The sequence below is a fragment of the Cebus imitator genome, unplaced genomic scaffold, assembly GCF_001604975.1.
Source record: "Cebus imitator isolate Cc_AM_T3 unplaced genomic scaffold, Cebus_imitator-1.0 Scaffold295, whole genome shotgun sequence".
In the NCBI taxonomy this organism is placed as follows: domain Eukaryota; kingdom Metazoa; phylum Chordata; class Mammalia; order Primates; family Cebidae; genus Cebus; species Cebus imitator.
In genome coordinates, this window is record NW_016107610.1 from 764506 (window position 1) to 784499 (window position 19994).

At 36.7% G+C, this 19994-nt stretch overlaps 1 protein-coding gene across 4 annotated transcripts in view; it reads right to left on the reverse strand.

Moving 5' to 3' along the window:
- EFL1 (elongation factor like GTPase 1) overlaps positions 1 to 19994 on the reverse strand; it is a 125125-nt gene that overhangs the window by 73158 nt on the left and 31973 nt on the right. For all 4 annotated transcript variants that reach the window (XR_001817514.2, XM_017502247.2, XM_037729129.1 and 1 more), the window contains exons 12-15: positions 19013 to 19112; positions 13953 to 14104; positions 13530 to 13696; positions 8560 to 8698 (exon numbers count right to left, since the gene is read on the reverse strand). Coding sequence is in view for 3 of the 4 variants with exons in the window: in XM_017502247.2 (XP_017357736.1) it covers positions 8560 to 8698; positions 13530 to 13696; positions 13953 to 14104; positions 19013 to 19112 (558 nt within the window). In the remaining variant the exon portion in view is untranslated. The remainder of the gene's footprint in view (positions 1 to 8559; positions 8699 to 13529; positions 13697 to 13952; positions 14105 to 19012; positions 19113 to 19994) is intronic.

The window sequence follows — 19994 nt, forward strand, 5'->3', positions numbered from 1 at the left end:
GCGTGCCTGTAATCCCAGCTACTCAGGAGGCTGAGGCAGGAGAATTGCCTGAACCCAGGAGGCGGAGGTTGCGGTGAGCCGAGATCGCGCCAAAAAAAAACAACAGAAAACAAAAACAAAAACAAAAAAAAACCAAACATCGCTACTCTGATATTCTTTAATAAGAAATGTTCAGACCAAGAAAGTACTTTGCTTTCACCTACCAAATTCCAGTATGTTTATACTGAAAAGCCAATGTGTTCACTTCTAAAGAAATGTTTCTATACTTTCTATCTCCCTCAGGTATTGAGAGAATTTTTGAGAATGTTTTTTTTAAGACAGTGTCTTGCTCTATCACCCAGGCCAGGATGCAGTGGCACGATCACAGCTCACCGTAGCTCCAACACCTTGGGCTGCAATCTTCCACCTGTGCAGCTGAGACTACATGCACGTGCCATCATGCCTGTTTTTTAATTTTTCTATTGTTTGTAGAAACGGGGTCTCACTATGTTGCCCAGTCTGCCTGAGAATAGTTTAAACTTTGAGGAAATAAATGATGAACAGTAAATGGCTTCTGGCTGCTTATGTATTCCCTCAAGTAAGCTTATTAAGTGATTAATTGAGTCACACATTCAACCAAGATATACTGAACACTCAAGAGATCTTCACCGGAATAATTAAGTATGAAAACTTGGGAGGCGCAGTCCTTAGGAAATTTGCAGTCAGTCCTCTCCAAATCAGCAGGTATGAGTGTTGGGAAGGTGTAACTCTGTGCTCATCTACATAGGAGAGAGGGACTTTCTTTCCTGGCAAAGGTGAACTAACTCTCCTCACCCCATGTATAAAACTGGAGAAAGGCCAAGTGCTTTTTAAAAGACCGTAATATAGTTTGTTCCAGGGAGGAACCTATGTGCTTTCAACCCCTACTGCTCTTAATGTAATTCTGGAGGTTCAAGTTGAGGATTTTCTTAGTAAATTATATCTTAAATAAATAAATATATCCTTTTATTTTAATAAAGCAAACTATACTGCAATTGTGTGGGCTGCTTTGTATTTGTGAACCATTATTTTGTCAGAATATCATCTTAGAAGAACATATGCCCATTTCTGTAGTTAATAACTTCTTGCAAAAAAAAAAAAAAAAAAAGAACTCAAACTTTGACTCTGAATCTACCCCACACAGCTCATGACTTTGTTGATCAGGCATATGTCCTGCCACAGAAGAATCTGGGACAATATGGGTACTGCTATCTGTTTCCTTTTCCACTTTGTCTTTAAGACTGTATTAACACATATGCTTCTCAGTAGAAAACTCTCTCCCTCCTCCTACTTGGAAAGCATTCTTTAATCCTCACAATTAAGTACTTCACTTATGATTTTCTTTATGTGTGACTTTGGAGGTCTATTTGTTAATGACAGTATTTCTGAAAAAAAGAACCTGAAAGGGATCATAACAATTAACAACTAACCAAATACAGCTGGTTTCGTGGCTGCTAATAGCCATTTAAACAGAAGAGAGAACAATAAAAACCATCCCCTAATTTGTGATTTGTTTCATGTACCTAGTATAATGATGATATCAAAACTCCACAAATATATACACAAAAAACTACAGACTAAACTTACAAATATAAACATTTCACTAAACTACTAACAAACTGAGTTCACTGCTCAAGAACATACTTGAAATATACTCACCTAATACTTTATTCCAGAAATAAAAACTGCGTTAACATTAGGAAATGTGTTAATATGATTCATGGCATAAGTGGATCCCCCCAAAAAAACCTCGTATGTGTCACCTGAAATATGTAGAAAAGACCATTTGATAAATCTCAGTATCTACCCACATTTTAGAAATTAACCTAGTAAATAGAAAAAGGAGGATACTTTCTTTTCTTATAAAGACTATCTAACCCAAATATCAGGGTAACATATCTGTCTATATATATACACACACACATATACATATACAACATATGTATATAAATTCCTCTAACTTAACAAATGAAACAAAGATTCTTATTGCATTACTATTTGACACTCTTCTGAAAGTTGCAGCAAATGCATTTAAACAAAGGCGGGGGAAAGCTATATTCAAAGAAGGGATTGTCTCCAAGAGAAAAATATACAGGTTAAAAAACAGTATAAAAGTATGATTTTTTAAATAAAAAAAAGCTACTGTATACTTTTAAAAATTGTTAAGATGGTAAATTTTATGTTGTGTTTTCTTACCACAATTTAAAAAAATATGCACATATATGGACAGAAAACTGATGGGTACCCCTATAGTAAGCAATAACTCTTACTTAGCTTATCTGCATTTTCAAATGGACTAATATTATGGCTTGCACTATACTGAAAAGTTATCTTTTAAAAAGAACTTTAAAACGTTAACTATAAACTATTATATTCAAATAGAAAGACAAATTCTATAATGAAATTGAATAAGAAAACACAAATATACAGAACTGAAAATGAAAAAGATAAAGTATATCAGATAGAAAGAATCAAAGATTTTCTGCATCTAGCCCAGTTAGATTTACAAGTGAACTATTTCAAAACTTTTGAAGAAAAGGTAATTCTTATATCATATACAAATTTCTCAAGAGCAGCACTATTCATTATGGTAACCACTAGCCACACAGAGTTATTAAGCACTTGAAATATGGCTAGTGCACCTGAAGGGTAAACTTTTAATGCTATTTGATTTCAATCTATTTAAATTTAAGTAAGCGAATGTAGCTAGTGGCTACCAAATGGAGAGTGCAGCTTTAGAGGGCAGAAAAAAATGAAAGCTTCCCATTTTGGTATTATGATACCAAGAAAATAATGGCCATTTTAACTTATAATACAAGCAAATTCTAGATAAAATGCTAGTACATTGAAACTAAAAGGGTTTGAAAATAATATGCAATGATCGAGTGCTGGTTTTTTTTTTTTTTTAACTTAAGAATGGAAGGACACCTTAATAATCAGGAAATTAAATATAATTCGTGACATCAATTACAGCAAGGAGAAAAACTCTAAAACTTTGTCTTCAGATGCAAAGAATGCATCAATAAAATTCAGTATCCATTTCTCAAAAAAAAAAAAAAAAAAAAAAAAAAAAAAAAAAAAAAAAACTTTCCCAGGACAATAAAGACGACATATCATGAATGGCTAGGCATTAGTAAACCTGAAACTAAAACACCATGAGTATTCCCGTTCAAATCTGGAAGGAACTAGACAAAATGACAACTATTATTATTTACCATATTCTTATGAGGAATATGAAAATAAAAAGAAATATGACACACTATTAGGCAAAATGATAATAAAATCATTATCTGTAAAAAAAAAGCCATTAAAATCAGTTGAAACTCTTAAAACTAAGAAATGACTATTAGGTTTTCACCGATTAAAATAGATTATCTCCAAATGGAAATGCTGACAATAAAGTACATTTAAAAGAAATTCACTAGTAAGCGAATTAAAAACATTACAAAAGTATCACAAGGTCTTAAGAACAAATACTACTGAGCTTTCCCTTGAAATAAATTAAATTTGCTGGTAAAATGCTTCAAAGGTTTGTGACTCCTACGTTACTCCATAATGACTAAGGATACACACACACACACACACAGAGATTATCAACACTGACTTCCTATTGACCCAGCAACCAACCATGGCAGAACTAAAACCAGTTTAGAAAAAAGTCAATTAATATTTATTTTCCTCATGCTGTGAAAAGAAGAGTATCACGTTTCCCCTCAGAATATGTCTCTGAATTTTTAAAGATTTAACCATATGGAAGAGATCTAAAGGAGTATATGAAAAGGCTAAAGATTTGGAATCCTAATTCAATTTCTCCTCACATTTTAATAGGAGCCTGTAGCAAACATTTATTTTTAGACATATTCTCAGTAGGGAACTGAACAAAAGGCTATTGTGTGCTAAGCATGGTGGGGTCTCTCTGGTTCCATCTATACCAACTTTATAAACATCAGGTTAGAATTAAATAGCTTTAAACTTTAAATTAACTATTTCCAGACCACAAAATCTATTCTACACCTATCAGCACATATAAGTTCTCTAAGTGACTTACAGCTGAGTTCAAATGTGAAATCTGCATTTTTCAAGTGCCAATAAAAGAACTTTCCTTTGGACTTTGACTGAACAAGGCTGAATTGTCCAAGAATGCCATAGAATGTTTTCATTTCCTTTTCCAACAAAAATTTTCATCTGTACTTGATAAATTTACTGACTCCGTATCATTTATGATTAAAAGCATATGGGTATCAATCATAATGGTCTCCACTGTTTTCTTATTAAATAGGAATTACAACTTTTTCTCTAAGTTAACAAAAGTAAAAAAGATGAAGCTTACAGGCCTGCCCTGATCACTATGAACATGTCTATGTCTTAATTTATATGTGTCCTGTCATGAGTCTGTTAAAATGCAAAAGGAAACAAGAAATTACCTATGATTAGCAATGTGGTCATTTTAAAACATGTCCACAAATACTCTGACATGCCTCCCATCAAAAGGCAGAGTCAGTTCCCTCCCTTTGAACATCGGCCAGCTGCAGTGACTCACTTCTAATAAACAGAATGTGGCAGAAGTGGGGCTGAAGGCTTTGATGGCTAGGTCATAAAAGGTGATCTACCTTTCTCCTGGCTCTCCCTGTTGGGTAGCTCACCCATAAAATCTAGCCACCATCCTGTAAGGAAACCAAGTAGCCATATGGAAAGGCCTTAGTTCCACTCCCAACCAAGGTTCCAGACAACAGCCGGCATCAGCCTCCAGACATGTGCTTGAAAGAGCTTCCATATGACTTTAACCCCCAGGCTTTGGACCATCTCAACAGACACCACGTGGGGCTGAGCATGGCGGCTCATGCCTGTAATCCCAGCACTTTGGGAGGCCTCAGCGGGCGAATCACCTGAGGTCAGGAGTTTGAGAGCAGCCTGGCCAACATGGTGAAACCCCATCTCTACTAAAAGTACAAAAATTAGCCGGGGGTTGTGGTGGGTGCCTGTAATCCCAGCTACTTGGGAGGCTGAAGCTGGAGAATCGCTTAAACCCAGGAGGTGGAGGTTGCAGTAAGCTGAGATTGCGCCATTGCACTCTTGCCTGGGTGACAAGAGGGAAATTCCATCTCAAAAAAAAAAAAAAAAAAAAAAAAAAAAAAAAAAAAAAAAAAAAAAAGACACAACATGGAAGAGACAAGCTGTCAAGCTGTTCCCACCAAACCATGCCTCAACGGCAGATGCTTGAAAAAATAAGAGCCATCTTTATTTTAAGCCAATAAGCTTTGAGTGTTTTATTACACAACAACAGGTAACTGGAACACAGAGATTATCTCAGCCAAATGCAGCCATCTTATTCTTTCCATTTACCTGAGAAGACAAATCTGTTTCAAACAAAAAAAAGTGTGCTGACATACCCTCAGTCAACTCACCCTAGAAAGCCACAAGCTGGAACCCCAGCATTTATTACCCGTGGCTGCCAGCTAGCCTTCTCTTGGGAAGTTTTATTCTCACCCCTTAATATACCAGACTCTCTTGCCTCTTTTGTCCTGTCTTAAACTTACTCCTAGCTTTGAAAAGTTGCTTTTATTAAACACTGTAGCTTATGAGACTGCAGCTACTGCTAACATATGCCACATATTTTTTTAATCAAGGAACAAGTAAAAATTTGCCTAAAAAAGTAATTCTTTGACTTTGAGGCAGGTAACCAGTTCAAGATGTCTTAATAAAGCCATTAAAATGCATTATCAACCAAACCAAGTAATCACATCAAAACATTTACTGTTCCTCCTAATAAACATGAGAGGGAAATATCCTAATTACTGAAATTAGGTTTTTCTTTAAGAAACACAGACTAAATGTTAAAAGCTAGAAGTGACCTTGAAGATAATCTAGTTTATAACTTTTTTTAAGCCACTGAGAAACTGACAAAATCCAGGGAAGATCGTTATGACATAAGCAAAACATGTTTCCCTCACTCCATCTCCACCTAGGATGTCAACCTGCCATAATATAAGGACAATTTAAAACTTCAATTTTGTATTTTACGAAAAAAATACAAATACAATTTTGTTAGTATTTTATAGCTACAGCAATAAATTGTACTTGCTGCAATGTTATTTAATGCTTTGTCTTTAAAGTTTAGGATATACGACAAATCCTGGTTATGATAAATAAAAATAGCCCTGGGAATCCATAGTCTTCTTATAAAAAAAATAAAAAGTGGCTGTTGTATTTCTATCATAAGCAATATTAGTAATCATTGCTCTAGTCCAAATCATTTGGAAAAACAAACCCAGCAAGGTTACATAACTGGCCTGAGGCCATTAACTAGTTAGTGGCAAAACTATGGCAAAAATTTTGGTATACTCACGCTTTCTAGTCATGAGGGGGACTCAATTAGATTTCAATTAATAAAAGAAAAACAATTACTATATCTTTCAATTCAAAAAGCCCCATCAAAGTGGCTGGCAGCATTGCAGTTCCTTCAGTGTTAACACTCATCATCCTTCCAGTGGACTATCCTGTTTCCTTAATTAAAGAAAACAGAACTTTACTGGAGGGACCTCAGGCATCACCAGGTGACTGAAAGCAAATGTAGCTAAGTGTCTGGACTGGCCCTTCAAAAGCCATTCACAACTCCAATATTTTCTGCCTTAACTACAGAGACTGAAAGAGTAAGACACTCAATCCCAGGCCTCCGTGGCAGGTAGGAGTGGGCATATGACAAAATTACAAAAATGAGAATATACAGAGAAGTCAGTAGAGAGGCATTTCTTTCCAAATAAAAACATTAATCCTGTTAGGTCTTGACTCCTGCGCTCTCTTCCTGTGAAGAATGTGGGTATGATTCTCAGAGATATAACACCATCTTGCTTCTGTGGGAACAAAAGCCACATGCTGAGCCACTGGCTCCCTGCTGACACAGAAGAGTCATGACAACAGCCCTGGACTGTCCACCCTTGGGCTTCCTACTGAATGAAGTGTAAGACTATGCAGTTGGTGTACTGGTTACTTGTAGCTAAATATAATCCTAACTCTTATAGGAAATAAAGCTGGTTTTTCCTCTTCAATCCATTTTGTCCCAAAGTGGTTGTTGATCTGGCTTAGTCTTATATAAGTAAATTTGGTAAACAAGGATTTAGTCACCTTCATTATTATCTCATGTTGTGCTGCCATCTAACTTTTTTAAAAGGTCAATAAAAGAAGTCAAGGTATATCTTTTCTCTAAGAATGAAAAATTTTAGCTTATAGTAGGTTGTCTCCCTGTACCATATGGCAGAGCCGAGGTTGCCTCGGGAAGCAAAAGAGAGAAATGGTTTCCCTACTGATATACCACTTAACCTCAGTCCTGGACAGCATCTAGAAATTGAGCAACAGAAAGAAAAAGAAAACCAGAAACTAATGCATGCCACATTCTCATCCTGTACTAGGAAAAGAACACAAACACCAGGCCTTAATGAGAGAATATTGTATAAAAACCATTCACTCAATAAATACCGTTTCTTTCCCTTCAGCATCATGCTGGAGATCTTATACCTCACGTTCCATTTAATCTGAGCAATACAGTAATCTCAAGCAAGACTCATGAACGAAAGTAGGGTGTTTTCTATTCTTCCAATGTCCTTTCTGATGACATTAGCTGTGGTAGCTTACAAAGATATATCAATTGTTAAGGTTAAACAGCATTTTCCAAAGGGATGGAAGAAAATAGGTAACACTGATGAGAAGCTAAGAATTCCACAAATTTCATGCCAAAAAATTAAATAAAGAAAAGAATATATCTCTGTAGGGGAATGGAAACATGCTTCGGCAAATGTCTTGGATTCAAGTCCCGCAAAATCCAGACAAACCATTAGCTATTCTGGATTAACAGACCAGACCTTTTTTAAAAAAGTTAAACCTTTGTCTAAAAAGTTGAGAATTCCCAAACCAAACGATCACTTAGTAAAATAGCTCTATAGCTGACAATGACCCTAAGGGTTCAGAGTCTAACAGTTCAATGGGATATAGTATTCTGTAATATACTCTGAATCCAAGAGAAATTTCTTGAGTCTTTAGGGTTGCACTAAGAGATGCACACGAGAGGCAGAAGTCAAACAAGTGATAACACTGAAGAGATGAGGAATAATATTCACAGGTATCAACTGACAACTAATCTTAGCAAGGCAATACTCAAAGGATAAAAGCATTGGGAAAAAAGCAATGAGTTTAAATAGACCTTCATATCAGAACAGCTTCCAACAATTTAGAATCTAATATGTAGAACTTTATCCCACCAAGGATTTCCCCTTTCACTCTCAAATAAATGGAACTCCAGCTTAGGCTAGAGCATTTACAAATTACTTCAGCAATGCATTTTTAAAACAGAGCACTATAATTCACAGCAAGTAACTGATCCACAAGTTTGTTACTCAAATGCACTAAGTTAAAGACAACAGAAAAAAAAAATATCAAACTGAAGAGTCGGTTAAAGTTATTCCCTTCAAAAATTTCACTAAATTTTCAGTGACATGTTAGACAACCTCCCAGAATAGAATATGGATATCATAAACAGCATTACTCTACCTAGCACATTTCCTGGAGGTACCTCCTCTAGATATTCCAGTTCTCTTCCCATCAGAAGATACAGGTTTTCCAGAGCACAGTATGCCATGTGGGGGACTGGGGGGAGGTCATCTGGTGGAGCTGAGAAGCCTAATGGTACCTGGGCAAAGAAAAATGATTGAAGACAAGTTAGGAGGCATTTGGAAGCATTAATTGGTATTTATAAAGTTATTTTTATTCATCAGTAAGATACGGTATAGCAACATTTCATGTAAACCTGAAATATGAATATTTGAAATGGTGTGAGAAAATATGTCTCACTTTATGAATAAAATTTGAAATACTGAAACCTCTCCAATACTAAAAAAATGTCCAGATTCCCATTTAATCATAAGCTTTATGGGTAAGTAATATAAATTCTGTTGTGAGCTGGTACTGCCAGTTTAGCTGATGCCCACAGCCCCTTGTTAAGTTATGTATGTGAACCACATCAAACACCAGTTCTGGTGACTACTGTGCTATTATGTGAACACTCATTATTACTACTATCATTTAAAGTTGTTTTATTACAATGTTCTTCAAGTATTCAACAAGGGCTGGTGTTAGTGCCAAGGAACACATAAAAATAACTTTGTAAAGGTAGTTAGATATGATAAAAATGCCAAAACCAAAACAAAACAAAACAAATGAGCTGCTATTATATGCTATATTGTTCATTTGGAGAGCATGCTATGAAATGTTAGGAACACTAATGAGAGGACAGGGCACATTTACAGCAAAAAGATATTGCAAGTACAAGTACATTAGATTTATTAGCTCCCAGTATATCATATTCATTCTTATGAAATTCTGTCTTAAATGATTCAAGTTTTGCTTTGTGTGAAGTCTTAAGAAATATATCTACCATATAAATGGAAGTACCCAGAAAGCATTTCAATCAACCAATCAACCTATCTTTGGTGGTCATAGGCCTCGGGTGCTGCCCTAATGCTATGAAAGAGAAAAAATGTCTAAGATATAACATATACAAAGATGATTAGCATCACAAGCACAGAATGACTAACAAAAAAGTGGTACAGGGAAGTCAATTCATAAAGGTTCAGAGGAAGGAGAGGCTCCTGTGCTAAAGTAGACTCTAGAAACTTCATGAAAATGATGACCTTCCAGGCACATATTACTTCTAAATGTATGTGTTCTGAAACAATGACAACTCAAAGTAGCTCTAAAGACAGGCTGCCAAGAAATAAAAATTATAAGAACTGAATAGAAAGAAATAGAATCATCTACTCAATATGACCGTCCACTTAAAACAAGCTACAGATAAATTATAAGTAGTAAGACAGCTTAGCAAGGTGGCAAAAATGCAAGATCAAAAGTTAATTATACTTCCATAATTAGGAATAGAAAATGCATAAATAGAATAAATAGCAAGAAATAGAAAATATGTATATTTAAAACAATGATTTTTGGATTAGCAACAAAATATAAGACAGCTGGTAATAAATCTAACAAAAAGGATCAAACCTCTTTATAAATAAAACTGTAAAACTTTATGAAAAACATTTAAAATGACCTAAGTAGATAAATAAACCCAATACATTCATAGATGGAAAGATCCTGTATTATAAAATGTTGATTCAAGCCAGATAGGTGTATGGACATAAAGTAATTCCAATCAAAGCCTCAACAGGCTTTTCACAGAAGTTGACAAGCAGACTGTAAAGCTGATACATAGGAGCAAAGAGTCAGGAACAAACAAGACACTAACAAAGAAAAACACGGTAAAGGGATTTGGCCTTTTTGATATCAAAACATTTAGAAATGAAGACAGCACTAAACAGAGACAGTTAGAGACAAACAGAAAAAATAAAATTAGTCCAGAAACAGATCTATGTACATAGGTAATAATCTGATTTACGACAGAGTGGACAAAGCAAATTAGTGAATGAAGACGGACTATTCAATGATGTTACAACAGTTGGACGTTTATATGAGGAAAAAATGAACTTGGATCCCTTCTTCACAAAGATTGAATTAAATATTGGACATTTATATGAGGAAAAAATGAACTTGGATCCCTTCTTCACAAAGATTGAATTAAACATTTAAACATGAAAGGTAAAATATTAAGCTTTTAAGAGAAAGTTTTGTGACTTCAATATAGACTTAATTTCAATTTGCTTAAGATACAAAAAGCAAAACCCATAAAATAATGATAATTGGACTACATTTAAATTAAGAACTTCTGCCTATTAAAAGGTATCAAACAGAAAGTAAAAATAAATTTTACACTGGAGAAGAAATTTGCAAAACTGAAACCGACAAGAAATTAGTATCCAGAATATAAAAAAGGCAGCTAAAAATCAGTATTTAAAACAATAAAGTAGCATAATAGAAAAACAGGAAAAGGACTCCAAGAACTACTAATATCTTTCCACGAAAACACAAAATTGATCAATAAACATGTTAAAAGAGTAATAAAGAAAGTGTAAACTGAAAGTGCAAAACACCATGTCATACCCATCAGACTAGCAAAAATGAAAAGCCTAACAAAACCAAATTTTGGTGAGCATGTGGAATACCGGGAACTGTTAAACACTCCTATTGGGAGTATAAATCAAAACTACTTTGGAAAATAAATTGGAATTATCTTGCTAAGCAGAAGATTACCAAGGCAACTCCACTATAGGTATATTCCCTAGAATTTCTTGTAAATGTGCATAAGGAGATATTTAAAAAAAAAAAAAAAACAAGATACTATTGCTTAGATTTGCAAAATAAAATGAAAGCAGTAAATATACAGTGACCAAAAAAGTGTGTAAATAAAATGTACATTTAAATAAAGGAATCCCACACCACAGTGAACAATAAACAAATTGTTAAGTTAAAAAAAGGCAAGTTGTAGAGTAACTACAGTAAAATTCCATTTATACAAAATTTCAAAAGCATGCAAATGTGACAATATTCTTTAGAAATGCATACACAGGTTGTAAACTATCAAGAAAAGCAAAAGAAGGATGTGGCAGACGGACTAAAGGTGCCCTCCCATAATGCCTGCTTCCTGGTATTCACACCTTTGTTTAGAAACCTCTTCCCCCTGAGTGTGAGTGGGACCTGTGACTTACTTCTTCTAACAAACAGAATATGACAAAGGTGATGGGATGTCACACTGTGATTCTACATCATCATACAGGACTCTGTCTTACTAGATGTCTTCTAGTTTCCTGTATGGTTTGATGAAGTAAGTCTCCAAGTTGGGAAGGTCCATATGACAAGAAACTGTAGGCGGCCTCTAGGAGCTGAGGGCAGCCAATGGCCAGAAAAAATGTGAGACTCTCAGTTCTACAGGTGCAAATATAGGAATTCTGTCAACAACCTTTAGTGAGCTTGGAAGCAGGTTCTTCATCAGTCAATCCTCCAGAGGCGAATGCAGCCTGGCCAACATTCTGACTGCAGCTTTGTGAGACTCTAAGGAGAAGATGCAGCTAAGCCATGTCTGCTTTCCTAACCCACAGAAACTGTGAGATAATAAAATGTGTAATGTTTGAAGCTGCTAAACGTGTTGTAATCTGTAATATGCAGTAACAGAAAACTAACACAAAGGATAAATACAAATTCTGGGTAGGGGGGACTTTGGGAGTAGGTCTGAAATATTTCACCTTTTTCTTTTAAGCAGTTGGAATTAGGTTTTATGGCGCTCTGATTACTGAAAATAAGAAGCCATTTGCACTGTCAATTTATTGTATCATTCCTGCTTAAGACATGAGACACATAAGCAACTGATTTCAACCTGCAGGAAAGACACACTATGCAGAGATAAATTGGGTTGTTCATGGAATTTGTAATGCCAAATAAACCAATGTTTCACTAAATAACAATTTCTTACTCATCTACTTTCACAGAAAAAGAAAAAATTTGACACTTTACCCTTACTGAGAAACAGCAAACTATCAATTAAGTCCAAGCCAAGATAATCATAGGTGAGTTTTTATACATATATCAAATTCAGACTCCCATAAAATATAACCCTAGGCACACCAAGTGTTGTGCCCCTTCTTGCTATATTAGAACATGCCATAGATTAATAAAGACTGCTTAACTGCCACACAGCACCGCACTCTCCAAGGATTAAACTGCTAAAATGGAGGGAAAAAGCATTGAAGGCAAAGAAAAACTGATGGCAGAGACTTTCTTCAATGGCTATCTTCTCTTCTCTCACGTGTAGCCAAGTACCACAGCTTCCCTGGTTTATTTACAGATAGGCTGCTTGCTACACAGAAAGGAGCATGTGCTTTTCTGCTCGTGATGATGCTCCACAGTGTCAGCTGAGTTTCCTAGCTTACTGCTTTGTGCTGATCCAGACTGGCTACCTGGACCTCTGGCACCGTCTTCATCCCATGGCCTCTATGATTTAATTATGATATAATTACGATGTATATATCTTGCTTACTTCCAAAAACGTTCTGAGACATCTCTATCCTGTGATCTGTTTTGCCCCTTGGCTCAGGCATTTTTAGATGCTGCCTGCTCACCTGCTTACAGACTCTCCTGACCAGTCTCAGGGTCTGTGTGCCATGCAACTTCTGCCCATCACCTGCTCACTGCCCACACCTTTGGCTTGAGCCAGCTGGTTTTTGGAACTTCCCATTTCTCAAAGATCAGCCATGCCCTGGTTCCAGCATGACATCTTCTCTTAGCAGTGCTTTTCTCTAACCACAGGTGATTCCTGCCTTGAAAAGAAAAGCCTTATAATTAAATAAGGCCTGAAACTTTGGTTCACATACTGAATTGGTTTCCTAAATGCTACTAATTGAGACATACATGACAAACGTTATCAAAGCAACACCAAAGGAAGTACAAAGAGTCACTCAAGTGTGCCTTGCCAGAGCAAAGTAAGTCTACCAATAAGATCATCACCAGTCCCAACCAAATGTGAAAAGATATCAGACCCTTGAGAAACAATATACAAATGTTTTACTTCCAATTCTTACCCTTCGTAAAAACTCAAGAGGACTGTATTTGGGCCCCAAGACAAAAATTTTCTTTCCTCTTCGAGCCACACCACTGAACACTCGAGCAAATGCAATAAAAGACTCTTGGTTGTTTTCTTCCTGGGGCACAGGTTTAGGGGTCATATTTTCCACCTGCTGCTCGTCACCTGCCAGAAACAAAAAGATAATTAGTGCCAAGAATGCCCTCTTTAATTCAAGAACTGCCTGGAAACACAAAAGGAAGAGTGAATATGATGTTTGGTCCAGTTTCAGGAAAAACAAAAAACAAAAAACCAAGAATGAAAAGAATATTGATAAAAACTATAATTAAAGCTTAAAAAGCTCAAGAACTAAAGGATGAGTGTTCCAAGATAAGCAAAAAGGCAAACACTTCGCAACAGAGCCTGCTTAGGAAAGCTATACCTCTTGGCTCATCTCCTTTTGGACACGTTTCAAGGGCACTCCCATCTTGGGTGGGCTCCAAGGGTGCCTGTCCCTGCGCTGCTGCAAGCTTCTCTGCATGCCTTTGTCTTGCACGCTCACGTCTCTGAGCGATTTCTTCTTGAGTGAGAGGCCTACAGGATATCACAAATATGTTATCATCTGGCAACATCAAGCATCTCTCAGTTTATTCAAGTAGGGAAATAGCAAGTATTGATACGGCTGGATAAGATGAAGACGGGTCCCAGCTCCATTCCAGGCAGTTTTCTACAAGTCCTCTCCCTATCTGTAGCAATAGGAGAGGGCCTATCAGCCTCTAATAACGCTGTGTCCCAACTATTCTGAGCTTATGAACTGACGTGCCAGAGCCCAAGTCCCCAAATGGAGCAACATACAATAGTATGGAACCTTTCTCAGATACCTATATTCCTTCTGGAATAGGTAAAGAACAGGAAGAATGAAGGGGAAGAGTGACAGACATCAGGGCTTGGAACAGCCCTGGCAGGGAAACAAGCATAAGGCCTCAATAACTGGGGTTCAAGACGAAGAGGGTTCAAGGTCAGGATGAGTACTGGCAATTCATCACAACTAGAAGGTCGAACTGAAATGATCAGCCACTGTGTTAGACCCAAGAAGTACCATCACAGGTAGGGAGTCTGTGGGTGTGTATGTGTGGTTTTCTCTGGGGGTGAGAATGAGAGGAGGTAGTCGAGGTAATTAAACTGTTTCTCCTAAAGAATTACCCTCATATCTGTCAGGACACAGAGAAGGTATTTAGAGTTTTAATACTAAAAAGGTCTTGGAAAAAGGGGAGCACTAAGTCAAATACAAATGTGCATTCTGTTTGGGAGTCTGGGTTTGAAAGGTAGAAACCAGGCAGGCAGACTGTTTCCTAGGACTTGGATCCCTTCCCATGTAGGAGTCCTTATGAACCTACCTGCATGCTCAACCCCAACACACGAACAAGACCAATCCATGTCCTAAGGCTGGTAGAATAACAGCATCTTCAGCCCTATACTCTGAGACTGAGCATCAAAGCACTCAGGCTAATCCTCTGGTCCCAACTTTATGCTCCAACTCTGGAAGCTGAACAACTCTTCCTTGTCGCAACACTTTGTGTCTCTCTCCCGTGACATTATGCTTTCTGCTTTCTTCCCCAATCTCAGACCTCACACCTAACCGATAACCTTCATCTCCACCTTGCCATGCCATATTCCCCTCCTCTCTCCGTAAGCACTAGAAGCCATGCAAGCAGTCATTCTGCATAGGTACTGCCTACTTGCCTTCCAAACGGCCACATACCCTAGGGCTCCTGAAGCAAAGTGGCCAACTCCTTCTACCTTTCTATTTCACGTAAGCTAACCTGGAAGGTGACTGCTTAAATCACTGACCGTCCACTGCTATACTCTTCAGATATCTGCCTGCTAGACAAGACTTCTCTAGTCCTAGTGTCTACTACACACTAGTTCTGCCTTCCTTAGCACCTGTCCCTCAAAATCAATGAGTTCAATTCCAAGAGTAGGCTGTTCTGCTCAGACCCACTCTGCTGCAGGTCACTGGCCTGTGCAATAGAATACAAACACATGAGAGACAATCCTTGAGCCTGGCTTGGTCAGGTGTCTCGTTAGGAAATCAAAACTGATGGCACTAGGAGGCCACGCTACTACTGCAAGACACAAGCTCCTCATTACAGGAAGCTCTAAATGTCAGAACTTTCAAATAGAGAATGAACTCTGCTTCCTCACAATTGCTAGCCATGGTTGTAGTTCGTCCTCTGGAGCAACATCTTAACAAACCTGCTTCCCTCCCCTTTCCTTTGAATCACCTGCGTTCATGCCTTCCCCCATTCCTTCTTTTCCCTAGGCTGAGCACTCTAGCTGTTCCTTCAACCAATCCGTAGACAACTTTCCTTGTTTCTAGACTTTTGCTAAAAACTCATAAGAATATCTATAAAGAGTGAATTAAAATATAAATGCAGAACACATTTTTATTGTTAGTGTAGGAAGGAAAAAATACCAAAGGTATCTGCTAGCATCTAAAGAGAAATGGTCTCTTCCAATGGGTTTATCACGATGATCCAGAGACTGTGTTAATCACTTCACATACATTATAGCACACAACTGATCACAACAATTAAATAAAATAGCTATCATATTCCTATTTTACATATAAGAAAAAGGGGACTTTGAAAACTTAAGTAACCTGACCCGAAGTAACACAGATATTAAATGGAGGAGCCATAATTCAACTCCAGATCTGTGTGACTCTAAAGTCTATGTTCATTATCACCATGTTGTGTCTTTCCTTCAGAAAAAATTAAAGATGACAAAATCATCATCTGAAGTAAACGTGGTTTCATTTTAGTTTGAGTGAGAAAATAAGTGTATTTGTTCCCCTTGCAGATTAAATCCTCTTCTGCCTAAGTCATGAAGTGATCTGGAATAATCAGCATGTACAGTCATTAAGTAAGCATCAACTGTATAAATGCTTGCTGTCTGTTTATGTATCTAACCATCCATCCAGTTAACAACTACTGTGCGCCATGCACTGTTGTGGGCACTAGGAATGAGGTTAGAGAGGAACAAAGCAGACAGTAATCAGCAAGGACATGTAAAAAGTACCCATTGTGTATCCAGTATTTGTTGAGAACAAGGAGAAATTTAATTAGAAGAAAATGGGGCCCTACTAGTAAGGAAACAGCTGTGAGAGTTAAGTTATTTATGTCAAGTTAAACTAACCGTGGAGGTTACTTCCTGAAGGGACAATAGTCACTAGTACCGAGATGAAAGAGACCAGAGGTGAGAATGTTGACTGAAAGTCGAATGTCAGATTGGAAGGTGAATTTGAAGGGGCAAAGAAAAGAGGCAAAAACACAAGAACAAAGGAGAAAGTCCTGTAACATCCCACACTTCATTTACAACCAAAGCGGCACTGCTGAGCAGTGAGTAAAGGTCAGTGTCTTCATTAAGTCAGGGGAAAATTTTTTTAGGCTTTGTGGGTGCCTAATCCCGTTTCCTGCCTTGCTTTTCTCCCTGGCACATATCACTAATACACAGTACTCTATACTAAAGGAAAATAATACTCTGCTATTCCTGGCTTGCATATCTAACTTACTATAGATGAAAATGCTATCAAACCAATTTCCATGGTATGTTTCCCCAAATTTTAAAAACAATAAAACCTAAATGAAAAAAAAAAAAAAATCAGCTAGAAGATGGGAAAGAACAAAGTAATGATGATGATCTCCAGGAATACCTGAAAACGCTATATTGTTACATAACAACTGTTGAAACTGATATACTGGTTAAATAAAAAAAATGACAAAAAAATCAGTAAACAACTTCATGGAATGGAATAAACTGCATCTCCAGAAATACACTAAAATCAGAAAAGTATATGATGAATTAAGAAAAATGTTCACAAAAATGTAATTAAGAGTGGAGGCATAATAATACTACTATTCATCAGTAAGAAAATGAAGGATGAGTAGAGGCAGGAATTTTAAATGACATAAATACATATATTTGAAATCTTAACGGTAAGTTTCCAATTCTCTGATATTCTCTGAAATGATTCTACTGGAATCTCTCAGATACTCTCAACAGCCAAAAAACATCCAATTTCCTAAAACTGTTACTACAAGAAATTGTTACTACATGTAGCACTGAAATACTATCTGGGAGTGGCCTCAATACAAAATTAGACATTCATTCGTTCCATTATTCACTCATTCACCCATTCACTGACCTGTTCATTCCCTCATTCAGATATTCACTCATTCACTCTTCATTTACTCATTCATCTATTCTTTATCTTCAGTGCAAAAATTATTGAATACTCCTATGCCCAAATCATTAAGGAAGTACTAAAAACAATACACAACCTTTCTCCTGAAGGACAAACAGAATTTTATCAGAAGAAAAGAAGCCTTCTTAGATGAAGGAACAGCACAAGCAAAGATATGACATTTGTTCAGACACTAGTATGTTAGAGAAACAGAAATAAAAATCTAGTCAAAACATGGTTTGGGGTCAGGTCACGCTGGGTCTGAAATGCCACTAAGACAGGTCGTTTCTTTCGAAGGCTGATGATCTGACCTTTAGTCACATATCATTTTCATGACTTCTGCTATATCTGCATATTATTTAATACTTACATAAATGGACATTTTTACTCAATAAAATTTTAAAATCTCATTACTGTAAAAGCTTTATCACTTGACATACATAGGCCATACACATGAAAATAAACATGACAACTAATTAAATTAAAACTTGTTTCCCTAAGTACCACTGAAATCATTGCCAACACTTCACACTTGAATCAAAACTGCTCAAGGCAGTGAAAATCATTAAGGGATTTTCAGCAAGAAACTTACAACTTCATAGCTGAATCTTATAAAGATCACTCTAAAGGAAGAATGCCAAGTGAATTGGTGGAACTGGTGGCACTAAAGATGGGGCAGGAGAACCAGCTGGGAGGTTGCTGCGACAATATCCGCAAGAGATAACAGAATCTAACTAGTGGGGAAAGCAGCAGAGACAGGAGGAGGGGAACACACATGAAAAATAGAAAATGTAGAAGAGATAGACTCCCCAAGACTCTGCAACGTAAGAAAGATTCCTCTCCCACACCTACCACACCGTACACACATAATACACACAGAGAAGCAGAAATACTCATACATTCATAATCTCTACTGAGGTAGACAGAATTAGATGAGACAAGGCAGGCTGAGATTAGAACTCGCCTGACATGTTCAATAAAACTTAACTGTTGCTACTACCATTAACACTACTCTTCAAACTTGTATCAGTTCAATTCAATATCCCAGAGCTGATTTCAATAGCTTTCTCTTACAGAGGTATCCCAAAAGGACACATTTCTGTACAAATTGTGTGCTACCCTGGGGATTGGCTTGATGTGAATTCTGGGTTGAGGAGGAAAAGCATTATCTGTGCCCCCCTCACCCACACCCCAACTACATCCCACCAAACATATGCCATATTCCTAGCCCAGCCCAACCTTCCCCTTTCCCTTACCTTGGCTTATTCTGAGGCAAAGCCTTAGCATCAACGGCAAACATTTTGGAAACAAATATAATAACTGGAGCAGTGTCCTCACTTCCACATTTCATAAAAGCTAAACAAATAGGAAGTAAAAATGTCACTATTTTTTCCCCTTATTTAAAAAAACAGATTTTTCTGGAAAACAATTAAAATATTTAGATCATGGCATCATCTAAATACATAAGAAGTTCATAACTTTTTCCAACTATGATAAAGATTTTAATTAGAAAAGTGTAAGATTGCTAGCAAAGAATGGCAGAGCGAGGGCAAACAGAGTTGGCAGAAATAAGGACAGAAAAGCAGCAAATTTGACAAAGTGAGGAATCCTCTATGAAAGCTAAAGCTCTGCAATCAGGTTAACCACCTACTATAAGCATGAATACATTCTGACTGTATAAAGTACAGAAAAGATAGAATTAAGGAATGTTACCAAAAGCCAAACAATCAACAAGGTAGTTTGTTAACAAAATACATCAATAGCTTTTCCAGTCCTCCACAATAACAAGTTAGAAAATAAATGTATAAAAATACTGCATTATATTAACAAATGCTTAGAAATAAAGATTCAATACTATGAAGATACCCATTCTCCCTAAATACATAAATTTTAACACAATTTCATATTAACATATGTACATTTTCTTTAACTTATATTGGAGGTATAAAACCATTGGTTAAGGAATGTTTTTAAAACAACTCCATCGCCTCATGTTAAAATAATTTGTATACAAAGAAATCAACAGTAAAATTTAAACAAGAAAAAAGAAAACCACGGGAGGTAAGAATCAAACATGTATCAAAAGTTTTGCCAGCGGAAGCTTTGACGTGCCCTGACGCGTCTTAAGAGCATCGCTCTGTCTGCAATATTGAGAAAACACTAACGGGAATCAAGATCAGAAGCAGGGATACTAGTTTTCTTCTCTCTCTTTTTTTTTTTTTTTTTTTTTTTTTTTTT